General features: G+C 53.8%; 3 protein-coding genes and 1 pseudogene across 3 annotated transcripts; all 4 read right to left on the bottom strand.

Moving 5' to 3' along the window:
* On the bottom strand, positions 1–1,245 carry LOC142041925 (putative G-protein coupled receptor 19). Its single transcript, XM_075051176.1, has one exon. The coding sequence runs from the start codon at positions 1,243–1,245 to the stop codon at positions 1–3; it is 1,245 nt and encodes a 414-aa protein (XP_074907277.1).
* Positions 1,246–4,504: 3,259 nt separating this feature from the next.
* LOC142041920 (putative G-protein coupled receptor 19) lies at positions 4,505–5,749 on the bottom strand. Its single transcript, XM_075051171.1, has one exon. It carries the CDS (start codon positions 5,747–5,749, stop codon positions 4,505–4,507), a length of 1,245 nt encoding a protein of 414 aa, XP_074907272.1.
* A 3,272-nt stretch (positions 5,750–9,021) lies between these two features.
* On the bottom strand, positions 9,022–10,266 carry LOC142041908 (putative G-protein coupled receptor 19). Its single transcript, XM_075051160.1, has one exon. It carries the CDS (start codon positions 10,264–10,266, stop codon positions 9,022–9,024), a length of 1,245 nt encoding a protein of 414 aa, XP_074907261.1.
* Positions 10,267–13,540: 3,274 nt separating this feature from the next.
* Positions 13,541–14,784, bottom strand: LOC142041905 (putative G-protein coupled receptor 19; annotated as a pseudogene).
* Positions 14,785–20,279: the final 5,495 nt, after the last annotated feature.

The raw sequence follows: 20,279 nt of genomic DNA, 5'->3' as shown, positions 1-20,279 counted from the left end.
CTAGACAAACGTATTTGGGGGATTGGATTGAATGGGCCAGGCAAGCTTTTTTTCCTTTGCTTCTCTGTGAAAAGCATCATAGATGGAATCTTTGGTGACATTTTTTGCTGGAGCTGCCATATCTGCGATCCCAACGTGATTTTTTTTGGCTATCCTGGAACTGGTGGTGATGGTGTATGCGTTGCTTCTGTAGTATTTCATGGCGGACATGCAACAAATTTCTTTCATCCCTCTTGTGAAGTTGGCATTATAGACGGAGTAGAGGGTTGGCTTGGAGGCTGAAGAGCTGAAAGAAACCCAGGTGACGGCCAGGAAAAGCAAGGTGCTCTTTCTGTAGTCTGTTTCCTGCGGGTGCCACAGCTGTGCCACGTAGAAAGGGAGCCAGGACAGGAGGAAGACCGAGTTGAGCGTTAAGAACATCTTGATGGTTTTCACTTTTGTTCTTGGGACAATATTCACCGTCCTCCTGACAGTCCTGCCGTCGGTGCCTATTCTCCAAATGTACGTGATGACCTTCTGGTAGAAGAGGAGGATGAGGATGGAAGGGATCAGAAAGCCCAGCAAGAGGTGGATGGCACCGTAGAGGGCTCCTTCCCAAGAACCGGGGAGGAAGAAGTTGCAGTGGTCGTCGCTGTTGGAGCCGTAGAAGAAGAAAGCCGGTGATGCCAATCCGGCGTCAAAGAGCCAGGAGGCCAGGATCATTTTCTTGGCTTTCTCCCTGGACACTTTGAAGCTCAGGGGGTAGAGGATGGTGTAGAATCGATCCACGCATATGGAGAGGAGCACGTACATCTGGACGCCAGGGGTGAGGTACTGTACGTACCTCACCAGCTTGCACATGGCGTTCCCCAGCACCCACCTGCCGTAGGTGAACTGAAGCAGCACGAAGGGCACGCTTGCGACACTGATGAGAAGGTCTGCGCAAGCCAGGGAGACGACAAAATAGTCGGTGGTGGATTGCATCCTCCTGCTCCTGTGGATCGCTAAGCAGACGAGGGAGTTTCCAAAGACGGAGACCAGCCACAACGCTCCCAAAACCATGCTGGCTGCCGCAATTTCCCCCATCCTCAGCTGATACTGCAAGACAGTGTGGTTCCTGCTTGAGGGGGGTCCTATGGGTGACTCGGTCAGCCCGTGGCCAGCAGGAGGGGTGGAGGTTTCGGGGTAGCTCTTGTTCTGCAGCAGGAGCAAGAAGGTAGGGAGAACAAAAGGAGCGCTGCTGTTATCCATGCTGTGGACAAACATGGCCAGGTCTTTTGCTCAGGCTGCATAAAGAGAGGAGAGAAAAGGTGCTGTTGAACAAGTATGTGCGAAAAACCTACCTCAGCCAAGGAAAGGTGATTTTAAGTCGTATACGTGCTACTGAAAGTAGCAGGTTTCAGAGAAGCGGTCCGAAATCTACGGTGAGACTGTCTGGTACAGCAGAGGCCGTGAAGGTTCCTGCGGATTTTGGTTCCTGTTCTGAGTATTTCAGGACAGGCATTTCTGTCCTCTGAAAGAGAAATGCCCCTTTCACAGCGAGAGCCTGGGGTGCAGTTTCACCAATGCTGGTGACCTGCAAAGCGAGTGAGCGGCATATGCCCCACCGAGCCCAGAAACGAGTGTCCGTGGGGGTGGCAAAACCCCAGACCATCAGTGTCCCTGCTCCCTCGACCGGACATAAATGCGTCAAGTCGCGAGACAAGGGAGGTGTTTCTTCTACCGAGAGGTGGACTGGGAAGTCGTATGTTCCAGGGTAAGGACATCTACATTGATGAGGATACTAGCAGCCCAACCCTGCTCCCATCGGATCGTTAGTCACTTTGGTGTTAATATCCCTCCTATCCCTGAATCTTTGTGTTTCTGGAGGTCATTTTGGTAGGTAAGCGAGGTCTGGCTTTGAAGGCGAAGGGAAGATGAGCACAGCAGAAGGACAGGCAGCGAGCTGGGTGGGTGCTCCTCACCATGAATGCTCCTCAGCCCTCCCACAGCGAGGAAATTTTCATCAAGAGTGGGACATTGGATACCTTAAAGCGTCTGCCCTGAGCATCAACGCTGTCCCCGCAGGTCTTTTTGCCTCTGAAGTTAGCCGCCCCATCGAGGGCAGCATTTCCCTCTGTCACCCTGCGAACAAGGTGGCACGACAACCTCCTCCCCAAAGCCGCAGGAGACTTTTTTCTCCAGGGCAGAGTTTTGATTCGGAAGGGAGACTCTGGGGGAGGAGGGCAATGTCCTTGTCCAGCTGAGATGTGGGGGGATTTGCAGCCGCAGAGCCTCGGGTTGTGTCGGTAGAGCTGTCGCTACTAGATGCGACTGCCGTGTCAGCCGTCGAGGCTCTCTGTGCGCTGGAGAAAAGCCGGGGAGAGGGTCGATGTCCTTACCTTGGTCAGGGAGCTCCCAAGCAGCAAGTGTGACTCTTGACAGCTCACCCTGTCGAGGCCGGCTGCCGAGCGAAGCCCGTCCTCCACCGAGCTGCAGGTTCTGCAGGTCTGTGGGTGAGCCAAGGGGCAACTGAAGGGTTGCCCTGAGCAACTGACCCCAACACAGAACACGGAACCTCTGCCCACGGAACCTCTGCCCACGGAACCTCTGCCCTCTTGCCCAGCTCTGGGAAGGGACCCAGTCGCCTTGTCTGGGCCTTGGGATGTGCCAAATTTCTAAGCTCAGCAATGCTCCGTCGACACGACCTGCGGGTTTGCAGGGGTGTGGGGGTTGCCAGCCGAGTCCAAACCCTGCTGTTCTTTTTCAACAGGAATGGCTCAGCTTGCAGTCCCCCCTTTCTCCTTTTCCTTCCCAGCAGGTCCCCTGCTTTGCTTGCCAGACCCTTGCTTGCACTCCTTCCTCCTTCTGTCTGTCCCCCGTACAGACATTGCCTTGCCTGGGCACTGGTGACACATAGCCTTCACGGCTCTGAGGCCGGGTAGTGGACGTCACCAAATCGGTGAGCACGAGGCAAGAAGGGAGCTTGGAACTGGCTTTAAAGGAGAGAGAGAGACAGAGAGAGAGATAGATAGATAGATAGATAGATGGATGATGGCTGTGTTTGTTAGCTGCCCAACAGCTCCCTAGGACAGGTGGATAGTAGTTGGGCTTGGGGGCCCTCAGTGTTTACCTCCCGAAAGCAGCACAGAGCAGTCATCCAGCATGAACTCTCACTGCTGCTGGCTACAACGCCTCCCCTAATGCTAACGGGGTCAGCCATGTGTCTCCTTTGTAGACGGTGCTTTTCACCCACCTGGCCGCTCGAGTGACCTCTGTATTTCTGAGCTAGCCCTGAAATAGAGCTGCTGGGACCTGCCAGCGTTGTTCCCTCATCCTCCTGATAGGAGTAGACCTACATCCCCTGTGGAGCAAGCCAAAGTCGCCTCCCGAGTAAAGTCTTCAAGCTGGTGGGCCCAAGGTATGCATGCCCACGAGGCAGAGGTGCCTACCCCCTTGTTCAGCTGGGACGTAGGGCTTGCCACCAGGACCGAAGCCCCGGCCGGTCCCGCTGGGTTGTTTTCTCACTGCGCTGGCAGAGACACAGCAGCAGGAGCCGGCTGCACCTGCAGGCACCGCTCCCTGCCAGCTTGTCTCCTCTGGGACGCCTGTTGGGACCTCTTCAAGCACGCACCCGTGGAGGATGCTGCCAGGCGAGCGTGTGAGCGCAGAGCTGGTTTTCCTGCTCCTGCCTGGCCAAAAGCACAGCTTTCTGCAGGTGCCACAGGCGTACCTGAGAAGAAGGGGCTCAGGCCAGGAGACAGACGAAATGTAAGAGGTGGAGGAGTCCCTGGGTGCCTGCTAGAGCCGTGTCCCCTTTTCCTTTTGATGAGCAGGTCTTCTCGCAGGCGGTGCCCACCGCTGGCTTCTGGGTGGGTGCAGCAGGCTGGGTGTAGAAGCAGCTCGAGAGGAGGCGGGGAGGGCCAGACCAAGGGGAGGACTTTTCTTGGGCGGTTTGGCCCACGAGACCTCTGGAGAGGCTCAGCGAGGAAGATGCCAAAGCGTTCAGTGCTGGCCTGATGCTGACCCTACTGGGGCAGTGGGAATTTTAGCCCTGATGTCAGTGGTCTCAGGGTTAGGGCAGCAATGCCCACGTACGGACATGTTACCCTTGGGGTCTGAACAAGGAGGAAAACCCCGGTGCGAGGATATTCACGGGGACCTAATGAAAGGAAGTAGAGATGGCTTTGGGTGGATTTATGCATTATTTATGCCTTACACCGTGGCCCATGTGCAAGGATGAGAAACAAGCAGTGTTTTCCGCTTCCCTTTTCCCCCTACATTTAGAGAGTGTAAGAACTTTTGTTCTGTTTGGTGAAAAGGTTATGCTCGTGCTTCAGGGAGAGCGGTTCCAAAAAGCAGGACGTAACTGAACTGAAACGAAATAGACTGGATGCATCAAAATCAAGGCATTTAATAAAATAAACCATCTTTTTTTCTTCCCTAAAAGTTGTGTTAAAAATACGTAAATATACCTTGGTTCAAAACTGAGAGAAAGCTCGTTGTTCTGGGGGGACGTCGGAATGTTTCAAAGCAATGAAGCCAACTAGACAAACGTATTTGGGGGATTGGATTGAATGGGCCAGGCAAGCTTTTTTTCCTTTGCTTCTCTGTGAAAAGCATCATAGATGGAATCTTTGGTGACATTTTTTGCTGGAGCTGCCATATCTGCGATCCCAACGTGATTTTTTTTGGCTATCCTGGAACTGGTGGTGATGGTGTATGCGTTGCTTCTGTAGTATTTCATGGCGGACATGCAACAAATTTCTTTCATCCCTCTTGTGAAGTTGGCATTATAGACGGAGTAGAGGGTTGGCTTGGAGGCTGAAGAGCTGAAAGAAACCCAGGTGACGGCCAGGAAAAGCAAGGTGCTCTTTCTGTAGTCTGTTTCCTGCGGGTGCCACAGCTGTGCCACATAGAAAGGGAGCCAGGACAGGAGGAAGACCGAGTTGAGCGTTAAGAACATCTTGATGGTTTTCACTTTTGTTCTTGGGACAATATTCACCGTCCTCCTGACAGTCCTGCCGTCGGTGCCTATTCTCCAAATGTACGTGATGACCTTCTGGTAGAAGAGGAGGATGAGGATGGAAGGGATCAGAAAGCCCAGCAAGAGGTGGATGGCACCGTAGAGGGCTCCTTCCCAAGAACCGGGGAGGAAGAAGTTGCAGTGGTCGTCGCTGTTGGAGCCGTAGAAGAAGAAAGCCGGTGATGCCAATCCGGCGTCAAAGAGCCAGGAGGCCAGGATCATTTTCTTGGCTTTCTCCCTGGACACTTTGAAGCTCAGGGGGTAGAGGATGGTGTAGAATCGATCCACACATATGGAGAGGAGCACGTACATCTGGACGCCAGGGGTGAGGTACTGTACGTACCTCACCAGCTTGCACATGGCGTTCCCCAGCACCCACCTGCCGTAGGTGAACTGAAGCAGCACGAAGGGCACGCTTGCGACACTGATGAGAAGGTCTGCGCAAGCCAGGGAGACGACAAAATAGTTGGTGGTGGATTGCGTCCTCCTGCTCCTGTGGATTACTAAGCAGACGAGGGAGTTTCCAAAGACGGAGACCAGCCACAACGCTCCCAAAACCATGCTGGCTGCCGCAATTTCCCCCATCCTCAGCTGATACTGCAAGACAGTGTGGTTCCTGCTTGAGGGGGGTCCTATGGGTGACTCGGTCAGCCCGTGGCCAGCAGGAGGGGTGGAGGTTTCGGGGTAGCTCTTGTTCTGCAGCAGGAGCAAGAAGGCAGGGAGAACAAAAGGAGCGCTGCTGTTATCCATGCTGTGGACAAACATGGCCAGGTCTTTTGCTCAGGCTGCATAAAGAGAGGAGAGAAAAGGTGCTGTTGAACAAGTATGTGCGAAAAACCTACCTCAGCCAAGGAAAGGTGATTTTAAGTCGTATACGTGCTACTGAAAGTAGCAGGTTTCAGAGAAGCGGTCCGAAATCTACGGTGAGACTGGTACAGCAGAGGCCGTGAAGGTTCCTGCGGATTTTGGTTCCTGGTCTGAGTATTTCAGGACAGGCATTTCTGTCCTCTGAAAGAGAAATGCCCCTTTCACAGCGAGAGCCTGGGGTGCAGTTTCACCAATGCTGGTGACCTGCAAAGCAAGTGAGCGGCATATGCCCCACCGAGCCCAGAAACGAGTGTCCGTGGGGGTGGCAAAACCCCAGACCATCAGTGTCCCTGCTCCCTCGACCGGACATAAATGCGTCAAGTCGCGAGACAAGGGAGGTGTTTCTTCTACCGAGAGGTGGACTGGGAAGTCGTATGTTCCAGGGTAAGGACATCTACATTGATGAGGATACTAGCAGCCCAACCCTGCTCCCATCGGATCGTTAGTCACTTTGGTGTTAATATCCCTCCTATCCCTGAATCTTTGTGTTTCTGGAGGTCATTTTGGTAGGTAAGCGAGGTCTGGCTTTGAAGGCGAAGGGAAGATGAGCACAGCGGAAGGACAGGCAGCGAGCTGGGTGGGTGCTCCTCACCATGAATGCTCCTCAGCCCTCCCACAGCGAGGAAATTTTCATCAAGAGTGGGACATTGGATACCTTAAAGCGTCTGCCCTGAGCATCAACGCTGTCCCCGCAGGTCTTTTTGCCTCTGAAGTTAGCCGCCCCATCGAGGGCAGCATTTCCCTCTGTCACCCTGCGAACAAGGTGGCACGACAACCTCCTCCCCAAAGCCGCAGGAGACTTTTTTCTCCAGGGCAGAGTTTTGATTCGGAAGGGAGACTCTGGGGGAGGAGGGCAATGTCCTTGTCCAGCTGAGATGTGGGGGGATTTGCAGCCGCAGAGCCTCGGGTTGTGTCGGTAGAGCTGTCGCTACTAGATGCGACTGCCGTGTCAGCCGTCGAGGCTCTCTGTGCGCTGGAGAAAAGCCGGGGAGAGGGTCGATGTCCTTACCTTGGTCAGGGAGCTCCCAAGCAGCAAGTGTGACTCTTGACAGCTCACCCTGTCGAGGCCGGCTGCCGAGCGAAGCCCGTCCTCCACCGAGCTGCAGGTTCTGCAGGTCTGTGGGTGAGCCAAGGGGCAACTGAAGGGTTGCCCTGAGCAACTGACCCCAACACAGAACACGGAACCTCTGCCCACGGAACCTCTGCCCACGGAACCTCTGCCCACGGAACCTCTGCCCTCTTGCCCAGCTCTGGGAAGGGACCCAGTCGCCTTGTCTGGGCCTTGGGATGTGCCAAATTTCTAAGCTCAGCAATGCTCCGTCGACACGACCTGCGGGTTTGCAGGGGTGTGGGGGTTGCCAGCCGAGTCCAAACCCTGCTGTTCTTTTTCAACAGGAATGGCTCAGCTTGCAGTCCCCCCTTTCTCCTTTTCCTTCCCAGCAGGTCCCCTGCTTTGCTTGCCAGACCCTTGCTTGCACTCCTTCCTCCTTCTGTCTGTCCCCCGTACAGACATTGCCTTGCCTGGGCACTGGTGACACATAGCCTTCACGGCTCTGAGGCCAGGTAGTGGACGTCACCAAATCGGTGAGCACGAGGCAAGAAGGGAGCTTGGAACTGGCTTTAAAGGAGACAGAGAGAGACAGAGAGAGAGATAGATAGATAGATAGATAGATGGATGATGGCTGTGTTTGTTAGCTGCCCAACAGCTCCCTAGGACAGGTGGATAGTAGTTGGGCTTGGGGGCCCTCAGTGTTTACCTCCCGAAAGCAGCACAGAGCAGTCATCCAGCATGAACTCTCACTGCTGCTGGCTACAACGCCTCCCCTAATGCTAACGGGGTCAGCCATGTGTCTCCTTTGTAGACGGTGCTTTTCACCCACCTGGCCGCTCGAGTGACCTCTGTATTTCTGAGCTAGCCCTGAAATAGAGCTGCTGGGACCTGCCAGCGTTGTTCCCTCATCCTCCTGATAGGAGTAGACCTACATCCCCTGTGGAGCAAGCCAAAGTCGCCTCCCGAGTAAAGTCTTCAAGCTGGTGGGCCCAAGGTATGCATGCCCACGAGGCAGAGGTGCCTACCCCCTTGTTCAGCTGGGACGTAGGGCTTGCCACCAGGACCGAAGCCCCGGCCGGTCCCGCTGGGTTGTTTTCTCACTGCGCTGGCAGAGACACAGCAGCAGGAGCCGGCTGCACCTGCAGGCACCGCTCCCTGCCAGCTTGTCTCCTCTGGGACGCCTGTTGGGACCTCTTCAAGCACGCACCCGTGGAGGATGCTGCCAGGCGAGCGTGTGAGCGCAGAGCTGGTTTTCCTGCTCCTGCCTGGCCAAAAGCACAGCTTTCTGCAGGTGCCACAGGCGTACCTGAGAAGAAGGGGCTCAGGCCAGGAGACAGACGAAATGTAAGAGGTGGAGGAGTCCCTGGGTGCCTGCTAGAGCCGTGGCCCCTTTTCCTTTTGATGAGCAGGTCTTCTCGCAGGCGGTGCCCACCGCTGGCTTCTGGGTGGGTGCAGCAGGCTGGGTGTAGAAGCAGCTCGAGAGGAGGCGGGGAGGGCCAGACCAAGGGGAGGACTTTTCTTGGGCGGTTTGGCCCACGAGACCTCTGGAGAGGCTCAGCGAGGAAGATGCCAAAGCGTTCAGTGCTGGCCTGATGCTGACCCTACTGGGGCAGTGGGAATTTTAGCCCTGATGTCAGTGGTCTCAGGGTTAGGGCAGCAATGCCCACGTACGGACATGTTACCCTTGGGGTCTGAACAAGGAGGAAAACCCCGGTGCGAGGATATTCACGGGGACCTAATGAAAGGAAGTAGAGATGGCTTTGGGTGGATTTATGCATTATTTATGCCTTACACCGTGGCCCATGTGCAAGGATGAGAAACAAGCAGTGTTTTCCGCTTCCCTTTTCCCCCTACATTTAGAGAGTGTAAGAACTTTTGTTCTGTTTGGTGAAAAGGTTATGCTCGTGCTTCAGGGAGAGCGGTTCCAAAAAGCAGGACGTAACTGAACTGAAACGAAATAGACTGGACGCATCAAAATCAAGGCATTTAATAAAATAAACCATCTTTTTTTCTTCCCTAAAAGTTGTGTTAAAAATACGTAAATATACCTTGGTTCAAAACTGAGAGAAAGCTCGTTGTTCTGGGGGGACGTCGGAATGTTTCAAAGCAATGAAGCCAACTAGACAAACGTATTTGGGGGATTGGATTGAATGGGCCAGGCAAGCTTTTTTTCCTTTGCTTCTCTGTTAAAAGCATCATAGATGGAATCTTTGGTGACATTTTTTGCTGGAGCTGACATATCTGCGATCCCAACGTGATTTTTTTTGGCTATCCTGGAACTGGTGGTGATGGTGTATGCGTTGCTTCTGTAGTATTTCATGGCGGACATGCAACAAATTTCTTTCATCCCTCTTCTGAAGTTGGCATTATAGACGGAGTAGAGGGTTGGCTTGGAGGCTGAAGAGCTGAAAGAAACCCAGGTGACGGCCAGGAAAAGCAAGGTGCTCTTTCTGTAGTCTGTTTCCTGCGGGTGCCACAGCTGTGCCACGTAGAAAGGGAGCCAGGACAGGAGGAAGACCGAGTTGAGCGTTAAGAACATCTTGATGGTTTTCACTTTTGTTCTTGGGACAATATTCACCGTCCTCCTGACAGTCCTGCCGTCGGTGCCTATTCTCCAAATGTACGTGATGACCTTCTGGTAGAAGAGGAGGATGAGGATGGAAGGGATCAGAAAGCCCAGCAAGAGGTGGATGGCACCGTAGAGGGCTCCTTCCCAAGAACCGGGGAGGAAGAAGTTGCAGTGGTCGTCGCTGTTGGAGCTGTAGAAGAAGAAAGCCGGTGATGCCAATCCGGCGTCAAAGAGCCAGGAGGCCAGGATCATTTTCTTGGCTTTCTCCCTGGACACTTTGAAGCTCAGGGGGTAGAGGATGGTGTAGAATCGATCCACGCATATGGAGAGGAGCACGTACATCTGGACGCCAGGGGTGAGGTACTGTACGTACCTCACCAGCTTGCACATGGCGTTCCCCAGCACCCACCTGCCGTAGGTGAACTGAAGCAGCACGAAGGGCACGCTTGCGACACTGATGAGAAGGTCTGCGCAAGCCAGGGAGACGACAAAATAGTCGGTGGTGGACTGCATCCTCCTGCTCCTGTGGATCGCTAAGCAGACGAGGGAGTTTCCAAAGACGGAGACCAGCCACAACGCTCCCAAAACCATGCTGGCTGCTGCAATTTCCCCCAGCCTCAGCTGATACTGCAAGACAGTGTGGTTCCTGCTTGAGGGGGGTCCTATGGGTGACTCGGTCAGCCCGTGGCCAGCAGGAGGGGTGGAGGTTTCGGGGTAGCTCTTGTTCTGCAGCAGGAGCAAGAAGGTAGGGAGAACAAAAGGAGCGCTGCTGTTATCCATGCTGTGGACAAACATGGCCAGGTCTTTTGCTCAGGCTGCATAAAGAGAGGAGAGAAAAGGTGCTGTTGAACAAGTATGTGCGAAAAACCTACCTCAGCCAAGGAAAGGTGATTTTAAGTCGTATACGTGCTACTGAAAGTAGCAGGTTTCAGAGAAGCGGTCCGAAATCTACGGTGAGACGGTCTGGTACAGCAGAGGCCGTGCAGGTTCCTGCGGATTTTGGTTCCTGGTCTGAGTATTTCAGGACAGGCATTTCTGTCCTCTGAAAGAGAAATGCCCCTTTCACAGCGAGAGCCTGGGGTGCAGTTTCACCAATGCTGGTGACCTGCAAAGCGAGTGAGCGGCATATGCCCCACCGAGCCCAGAAACGAGTGTCCGTGGGGGTGGCAAAACCCCAGACCATCAGTGTCCCTGCTCCCTCGACTGGACATAAATGCGTCAAGTCGCGAGACGAGGGAGGTGTTTCTTCTACCGAGAGGTGGACTGGGAAGTCATATGTTCCAGGGTAAGGACATCTACATTGATGAGGATACTAGCAGCCCAACCCTGCTCCCATCGGATCGTTAGTCACTTTGGTGTTAATATCCCTCCTATCCCTGAATCTTTGTGTTTCTGGAGGTCATTTTGGTAGGTAAGCGAGGTCTGGCTTTGAAGGCGAAGGGAAGATGAGCACAGCAGAAGGACAGGCAGCGAGCTGGGTGGGTGCTCCTCACCATGAATGCTCCTCAGCCCTCCCACAGCGAGGAAATTTTCATCAAGAGTGGGACATTGGATACCTTAAAGCGTCTGCCCTGAGCATCAACGCTGTCCCCGCACGTCTTTTTGCCTCTGAAGTTAGCCGCCCCATCGAGGGCAGCATTTCCCTCTGTCACCCTGCGAACAAGGTGGCACGACAACCTCCTCCCCAAAGCCGCAGGAGACTTTTTTCTCAAGGGCAGAGTTTTGATTCGGAAGGGAGACTCTGGGGGAGGAGGGCAATGTCCTTGTCCAGCTGAGATGTGGGGGGATTTGCAGCCGCAGAGCCTCGGGTTGTGTCGGTAGAGCTGTCGCTACTAGATGCGACTGCCGTGTCAGCCGTCGAGGCTCTCTGTGCGCTGGAGAAAAGCCGGGGAGAGGGTCGATGTCCTTACCTTGGTCAGGGAGCTCCCAAGCAGCAAGTGTGACTCTTGACAGCTCACCCTGTTGAGGCCGGCTGCCGAGCGAAGCCCGTCCTCCACCGAGCTGCAGGTTCTGCAGGTCTGTGGGTGAGCCAAGGGGCAACTGAAGGGTTGCCCTGAGCAACTGACCCCAACACAGAACACGGAACCTCTGCCCACGGAACCTCTGCCCACGGAACCTCTGCCCACGGAACCTCTGCCCTCTTGCCCAGCTCTGGGAAGGGACCCAGTCGCCTTGTCTGGGCCTTGGGATGTGCCAAATTTCTAAGCTCAGCAATGCTCCGTCGACACGACCTGCGGGTTTGCAGGGGTGTGGGGGTTGCCAGCCGAGTCCAAACCCTGCTGTTCTTTTTCAACAGGAATGGCTCAGCTTGCAGTCCCCCCTTTCTCCTTTTCCTTCCCAGCAGGTCCCCTGCTTTGCTTGCCAGACCCTTGCTTGCACTCCTTCCTCCTTCTGTCTGTCCCCCGTACAGACATTGCCTTGCCTGGGCACTGGTGACACATAGCCTTCACGGCTCTGAGGCCGGGTAGTGGACGTCACCAAATCGGTGAGCACGAGGCAAGAAGGGAGCTTGGAACTGGCTTTAAAGGAGAGAGAGAGACAGAGAGAGAGATAGATAGATAGATAGATAGATGGATGATGGCTGTGTTTGTTAGCTGCCCAACAGCTCCCTAGGACAGGTGGATAGTAGTTGGGCTTGGGGGCCCTCAGTGTTTACCTCCCGAAAGCAGCACAGAGCAGTCATCCAGCATGAACTCTCACTGCTGCTGGCTACAACGCCTCCCCTAATGCTAACGGGGTCAGCCATGTGTCTCCTTTGTAGACGGTGCTTTTCACCCACCTGGCCGCTCGAGTGACCTCTGTATTTCTGAGCTAGCCCTGAAATAGAGCTGCTGGGACCTGCCAGCGTTGTTCCCTCATCCTCCTGATAGGAGTAGACCTACATCCCCTGTGGAGCAAGCCAAAGTCGCCTCCCGAGTAAAGTCTTCAAGCTGGTGGGCCCAAGGTATGCATGCCCACGAGGCAGAGGTGCCTACCCCCTTGTTCAGCTGGGACGTAGGGCTTGCCACCAGGACCGAAGCCCCGGCCGGTCCCGCTGGGTTGTTTTCTCACTGCGCTGGCAGAGACACAGCAGCAGGAGCCGGCTGCACCTGCAGGCACCGCTCCCTGCCAGCTTGTCTCCTCTGGGACGCCTGTTGGGACCTCTTCAAGCACGCACCCGTGGAGGATGCTGCCAGGCGAGCGTGTGAGCGCAGAGCTGGTTTTCCTGCTCCTGCCTGGCCAAAAGCACAGCTTTCTGCAGGTGCCACAGGCGTACCTGAGAAGAAGGGGCTCAGGCCAGGAGACAGACGAAATGTAAGAGGTGGAGGAGTCCCTGGGTGCCTGCTAGAGCCGTGTCCCCTTTTCCTTTTGATGAGCAGGTCTTCTCGCAGGCGGTGCCCACCGCTGGCTTCTGGGTGGGTGCAGCAGGCTGGGTGTAGAAGCAGCTCGAGAGGAGGCGGGGAGGGCCAGACCAAGGGGAGGACTTTTCTTGGGCGGTTTGGCCCACGAGACCTCTGGAGAGGCTCAGCGAGGAAGATGCCAAAGCGTTCAGTGCTGGCCTGATGCTGACCCTACTGGGGCAGTGGGAATTTTAGCCCTGATGTCAGTGGTCTCAGGGTTAGGGCAGCAATGCCCACGTACGGACATGTTACCCTTGGGGTCTGAACAAGGAGGAAAACCCCGGTGCGAGGATATTCACGGGGACCTAATGAAAGGAAGTAGAGATGGCTTTGGGTGGATTTATGCATTATTTATGCCTTACACCGTGGCCCATGTGCAAGGATGAGAAACAAGCAGTGTTTTCCGCTTCCCTTTTCCCCCTACATTTAGAGAGTGTAAGAACTTTTGTTCTGTTTGGTGAAAAGGTTATGCTCGTGCTTCAGGGAGAGCGGTTCCAAAAAGCAGGACGTAACTGAACTGAAACGAAATAGACTGGATGCATCAAAATCAAGGCATTTAATAAAATAAACCATCTTTTTTTCTTCCCTAAATGTTGTGTTAAAAATACGTAAATATACCTTGGTTCAAAACTGAGAGAAAGCTCGTTGTTCTGGGGGGACGTCGGAATGTTTCAAAGCAATGAAGCCAACTAGACAAACGTATTTGGGGGATTGGATTGAATGGGCCAGGCAAGCTTTTTTTCCTTTGCTTCTCTGTGAAAAGCATCATAGATGGAATCTTTGGTGACATTTTTTGCTGGAGCTGCCATATCTGCGATCCCAACGTGATTTTTTTTGGCTATCCTGGAACTGGTGGTGATGGTGTATGCGTTGCTTCGTAGTATTTCATGGCGGACATGCAACAAATTTCTTTCATCCCTCTTGTGAAGTTGGCATTATAGACGGAGTAGAGGGTTGGCTTGGAGGCTGAAGAGCTGAAAGAAACCCAGGTGACGGCCAGGAAAAGCAAGGTGCTCTTTCTGTAGTCTGTTTCCTGCGGGTGCCACAGCTGTGCCACATAGAAAGGGAGCCAGGACAGGAGGAAGACCGAGTTGAGCGTTAAGAACATCTTGATGGTTTTCACTTTTGTTCTTGGGACAATATTCACCGTCCTCCTGACAGTCCTGCCGTCGGTGCCTATTCTCCAAATGTACGTGATGACCTTCTGGTAGAAGAGGAGGATGAGGATGGAAGGGATCAGAAAGCCCAGCAAGAGGTGGATGGCACCGTAGAGGGCTCCTTCCCAAGAACCGGGGAGGAAGAAGTTGCAGTGGTCGTCGCTGTTGGAGCTGTAGAAGAAGAAAGCCGGTGATGCCAATCCGGCGTCAAAGAGCCAGGAGGCCAGGATCATTTTCTTGGCTTTCTCCCTGGACACTTTGAAGCTCAGGGGGTAGAGGATGGTGTAGAATCGATCCACGCATATGGAGAGGAGCACGTACATCTGGACGCCAGGGGTGAGGTACTGTACGTACCTCACCAGCTTGCACATGGCGTTCCCCAGCACCCACCTGCCGTAGGTGAACTGAAGCAGCACGAAGGGCACGCTTGCGACACTGATGAGAAGGTCTGCGCAAGCCAGGGAGACGACAAAATAGTCGGTGGTGGACTGCATCCTCCTGCTCCTGTGGATCGCTAAGCAGACGAGGGAGTTTCCAAAGACGGAGACCAGCCACAACGCTCCCAAAACCATGCTGGCTGCTGCAATTTCCCCCAGCCTCAGCTGATACTGCAAGACAGTGTGGTTCCTGCTTGAGGGGGGTCCTATGGGTGACTCGGTCAGCCCGTGGCCAGCAGGAGGGGTGGAGGTTTCGGGGTAGCTCTTGTTCTGCAGCAGGAGCAAGAAGGTAGGGAGAACAAAAGGAGCGCTGCTGTTATCCATGCTGTGGACAAACATGGCCAGGTCTTTTGCTCAGGCTGCATAAAGAGAGGAGAGAAAAGGTGCTGTTGAACAAGTATGTGCGAAAAACCTACCTCAGCCAAGGAAAGGTGATTTTAAGTCGTATACGTGCTACTGAAAGTAGCAGGTTTCAGAGAAGCGGTCCGAAATCTACGGTGAGACGGTCTGGTACAGCAGAGGCCGTGCAGGTTCCTGCGGATTTTGGTTCCTGGTCTGAGTATTTCAGGACAGGCATTTCTGTCCTCTGAAAGAGAAATGCCCCTTTCACAGCGAGAGCCTGGGGTGCAGTTTCACCAATGCTGGTGACCTGCAAAGCGAGTGAGCGGCATATGCCCCACCGAGCCCAGAAACGAGTGTCCGTGGGGGTGGCAAAACCCCAGACCATCAGTGTCCCTGCTCCCTCGACCGGACATAAATGCGTCAAGTCGCGAGACAAGGGAGGTGTTTCTTCTACCGAGAGGTGGACTGGGAAGTCGTATGTTCCAGGGTAAGGACATCTGCATTGATGAGGATACTAGCAGCCCAACTCTGCTCCCATCGGATCGTTAGTCACTTTGGTGTTAATATCCCTCCTATCCCTGAATCTTTGTGTTTCTGGAGGTCATTTTGGTAGGTAAGCGAGGTCTGGCTTTGAAGGCGAAGGGAAGATGAGCACAGCGGAAGGACAGGCAGCGAGCTGGGTGGGTGCTCCTCACCATGAATGCTCCTCAGCCCTCCCACAGCGAGGAAATTTTCATCAAGAGTGGGACATTGGATACCTTAAAGCGTCTGCCCTGAGCATCAACGCTGTCCCCGCACGTCTTTTTGCCTCTGAAGTTAGCCGCCCCATCGAGGGCAGCATTTCCCTCTGTCACCCTGCGAACAAGGTGGCACGACAACCTCCTCCCCAAAGCCGCAGGAGACTTTTTTCTCCAGGGCAGAGTTTTGATTTGGAAGGGAGACTCTGGGGGAGGAGGGCAATGTCCTTGTCCAGCTGAGATGTGGGGGGATTTGCAGCCGCAGAGCCTCGGGTTGTGTCGGTAGAGCTGTCGCTACTAGATGCGACTGCCGTGTCAGCCGTCGAGGCTCTCTGTGCGCTGGAGAAAAGCCGGGGAGAGGGTCGATGTCCTTACCTTGGTCAGGGAGCTCCCAAGCAGCAAGTGTGACTCTTGACAGCTCACCCTGTCGAGGCCGGCTGCCGAGCGAAGCCCGTCCTCCACCGAGCTGCAGGTTCTGCAGGTCTGTGGGTGAGCCAAGGGGCAACTGAAGGGTTGCCCTGAGCAACTGACCCCAACACAGAACACGGAACCTCTGCCCACGGAACCTCTGCCCACGGAACCTCTGCCCTCTTGCCCAGCTCTGGGAAGGGACCCAGTCGCCTTGTCTGGGCCTTGGGATGTGCCAAATTTCTAAGCTCAGCAATGCTCCGTCGACACGACCTGCGGGTTTGCAGGGGTGTGGGGGTTGCCAGCCGAGTCCAAACCCTGCTGTTCTTTTTCAACAGGAATGGCTCAGCTTGCAGTCCCCCCTTTCTCCTTTTCCTTCCCAGCAGGTCCCCTGCTTTGCTTGCCAGACCCTTGCTTGCACTCCTTCCTCCTTCTGTCTGTCCCCCGTACAGACATTGCCTTGCCTGGGCACTGGTGACACATAGCCTTCACGGCTCTGAGGCCGGGTAGTGGACGTCACCAAATCGGTGAGCACGAGGCAAGAAGGGAGCTTGGAACTGGCTTTAAAGGAGAGAGAGAGACAGAGAGAGAGATAGATAGATAGATAGATAGATGGATGATGGCTGTGTTTGTTAGCTGCCCAACAGCTCCCTAGGACAGGTGGATAGTAGTTGGGCTTGGGGGCCCTCAGTGTTTACCTCCCGAAAGCAGCACAGAGCAGTCATCCAGCATGAACTCTCACTGCTGCTGGCTACAACGCCTCCCCTAATGCTAACGGGGTCAGCCATGTGTCTCCTTTGTAGACGGTGCTTTTCACCCACCTGGCCGCTCGAGTGACCTCTGTATTTCTGAGCTAGCCCTGAAATAGAGCTGCTGGGACCTGCCAGCGTTGTTCCCTCATCCTCCTGATAGGAGTAGACCTACATCCCCTGTGGAGCAAGCCAAAGTCGCCTCCCGAGTAAAGTCTTCAAGCTGGTGGGCCCAAGGTATGCATGCCCACGAGGCAGAGGTGCCTACCCCCTTGTTCAGCTGGGACGTAGGGCTTGCCACCAGGACCGAAGCCCCGGCCGGTCCCGCTGGGTTGTTTTCTCACTGCGCTGGCAGAGACACAGCAGCAGGAGCCGGCTGCACCTGCAGGCACCGCTCCCTGCCAGCTTGTCTCCTCTGGGACGCCTGTTGGGACCTCTTCAAGCACGCACCCGTGGAGGATGCTGCCAGGCGAGCGTGTGAGCGCAGAGCTGGTTTTCCTGCTCCTGCCTGGCCAAAAGCAGAGCTTTCTGCAGGTGCCACAGGCGTACCTGAGAAGAAGGGGCTCAGGCCAGGAGACAGACGAAATGTAAGAGGTGGAGGAGTCCCTGGGTGCCTGCTAGAGCCGTGTCGGGGGATGCGACGAGCCTACAGAATTCCTGACAGTTTGAGAACAGCGCGACCTTGAGCAGCTTGTAGTGTATCCTTGAGAGTCTGGAAAGATCTGAGAAGACCAGTACAAAAACAAGATCGTGATAAGAAGAACCGTCCTAGTGAACTCACCAATCATGAATTGTTAGTTACTAACCAAACCAATCATATACCAACACATACTCAAAAGAAGGGTATAAAAAGGTGTGTTAGAACAATAAAGTAGCCATTTTGCATGATCTATTACTTGTCGTGTCCGTCTCTACCGCGAAAAATGGTGACCCCGATGCGTTTGAGCGAACAGATCATTTAAAGGCAATAAATCCAGCACTAGCAAGAAGTATACCGGCGGCGACGAGAGCTGTGAAAGAGTATACGGGCAGCGAGACAAGCTGCGGAGACGGATCCCGGTGAAGCTGAGAGCAGTGGAATCTGCCTGGTCCGGACCTGAGCCTAGACACCTAATAAGGTGAGCCACCGGGGACAAAACTGTTAGAATGGGGCAGCAATTAACAAAAGAAAAGGAGACGATTTTGTCTACCTGGAGAGCCCTATTAAAAAGAAAAGGGGTTAAAACCCCAGAACAAGGCTTGAAAAGGATTTTACTATGGTGTAGGATGCAAGGCTTTCAAGCCACAACAGTTACTGCGTTTAGTGTGGGTGCATGGCAATCCGTGGCCTTGAAAATGTTTGATGAGATCTCTAAAGGACAGAAAGAGCTGTGCGAGTTGGTGGTCGGATGGCGTTTACTAACTGAGACTCTGAAAGAATGGAAAGCAGAATGTGATGCGAATGATTGGCAAAAGAAAGCTGAGGACTCTGGCAATGTTAGCAATGAAAAAGTTTCTGCTCAAGTAACAGCTGCAGCCAATGCTGCAATCTCAGCAGTTGCGGGCAGAATACCCCTCATGGGCAAACTCAGATCATACCCTTATTCACCTCCTCCTCCTCCTACGCCATTAATTACTTTACCGGGCGATGAGGGGCCCTCCTCACCTAGTGGTGCGGCGGCAGAAGGGGTGACTCCATCAGCCCTCCCCGAGGAGAATGATGTGGCGATTAACACCGAGCCGGACAGTGTGGGCCGTACTGAAATTGAGGGCCGAAAGGACGGTGAGAGTCACACTGAATGTGAGGGCCGAATGGAAAGTGAGAACCGGAATGAAACTGAGGCAGAAAAATCTCTAATTGACACTATGCGATCTCTGCAGCTCACAGATAAAACCATACCGAAAGAACCCCTGCTGTGGACTCTCCCTCCATCCACAATAACTGCGGTCCCGAGATCCCCTGATCAGTTCTGGGAGGGAGTTCGAAAATATGCTGCCGACTCTGGCAACTGGGATCTAGTAGAACGCCTCAGCCCCTGCTCTCTAACACCGGCGTTTCTCAAGCCTCTAGGTAAAGCAGCAGAGGCTCCTGTTACATTTCCTGTTTTCAGAGCTGCTCCAGGCACAAACCGGCACGATGAGCACAATCCAATCGGCTGGAGAGTAGTGCAGGATTTGCAGAATAGAGTACAAAAATACGGAATCAATTCTCCTGAGGTGATGCAACTTATTCGTGTAATCAGCACAGATCTGCTGTGTCCATATGACATCATGCATCTAGCACTCGTGCTGTTTCAGCCCGTTCAATTGCAAGTATTTCAATCTACTTGGAGGCAGATGGCACGCACAGCAGCACAGCATAATTTCCGACTGCTACAGGGTGACCTGAGATTAGGCCTTGGAGAGGATGCTCTGCTTGGTGGAGGGCAGTATAGTAGCCCTCAGCTGCAGGCTACATGGCCTCCGATGGCTCTCGAACAAGCACACAATGTAGGCCTTATGGCAATAAAGCGACCCATGGACGTGGCAGCTCTGAAGCGAAAATATGCCACTATCCGCCAAGGCCCCACAGAACCCTTTTTACAATTTGTAGAAAAAATATCTGCCGCCCTGGAAAAACAGGTAGAAGATGAGGTCTTAAGGCAAATTCTATGCAAACGGTTGGCAAGAGATAATGCTGATAAGGACTGTCAAAAGATCATACAGGCTTTACCAGGAGATCCTTCTGTCCCTGACATGGTAGCTGCATGTTCTAAAGCTGGGACACTGGAACACACGGTGACCACCATAGCCAATGCTATGAGAAATTCTGGAAAGTGCTGTGGGTGTGGCAGTGAAGGGCACATCAATGTAACTTCTCCACACAAAACATCACCAGGTCAAATTGGCACGATGGTTTCGACCCCCTACCCACCAGTATTAATCCCTAAAGGTACTCATATTGCTCAACTTGTTCCTTTTTCGAGTTCTATTTCAAGAGCAGGACAGCACCTGCGATGCGATGGAGGCTTCGGCTCTACGGGACCCCCTCAGTTCTGCTGGTCTCAGACTGTCTCGTCATCCCGACCACATGTGACGTGCACGCTGTCGAATCACGGAAGATCGCCGACTACAGTAAGGCTTGCAGGGCTCCGGAGCCGATGTGACTATTACTGCTGATTGTCTGTGGCTGTCCACCTGGCCCACAGAGGAGGCTGGTTTGGGAGTAGTGGGGCTGGGAGGCTCTGCGCGAGCAAAGGCGGCAGACACACCAGTTCTGATTACCGATCCTGAGGGCCAACAAGCAGTTATTAAACCATATGTGACGGCAGCTCCCCTCAATTTATGGGGGAGGGATTGCTTGTCGCAGTGGGGGGTGAGAATTACCACGGATTTTTAACGGGGGCCACTGTGCTGCAGGGTGTTAGGCAACCCACGCTTGTTTTAACCTGGTTAACAAATAACCCTGTGTGGGTGGATCAGTGGCCCCTACTAATTGAAAGATTAAAGGCCCTGCAAGAATTGGTAGCAGAACAACTAGCTACCGGACACGTTGCACCATCTCACAGTCCATGGGATACTCCAGTGTTTGTGATAAAAAAAATCAGGACAATGGCGATTTTTGCATGACCTGCGGCAA

The sequence above is a fragment of the Buteo buteo genome, chromosome 19 (genome assembly GCF_964188355.1).
Source record: "Buteo buteo chromosome 19, bButBut1.hap1.1, whole genome shotgun sequence".
Lineage (NCBI taxonomy): Eukaryota > Metazoa > Chordata > Aves > Accipitriformes > Accipitridae > Buteo > Buteo buteo.
The sequence above is the reverse complement of the archived record's forward strand: the minus strand, read 5'-3'. Positions and strand labels throughout refer to the sequence as shown.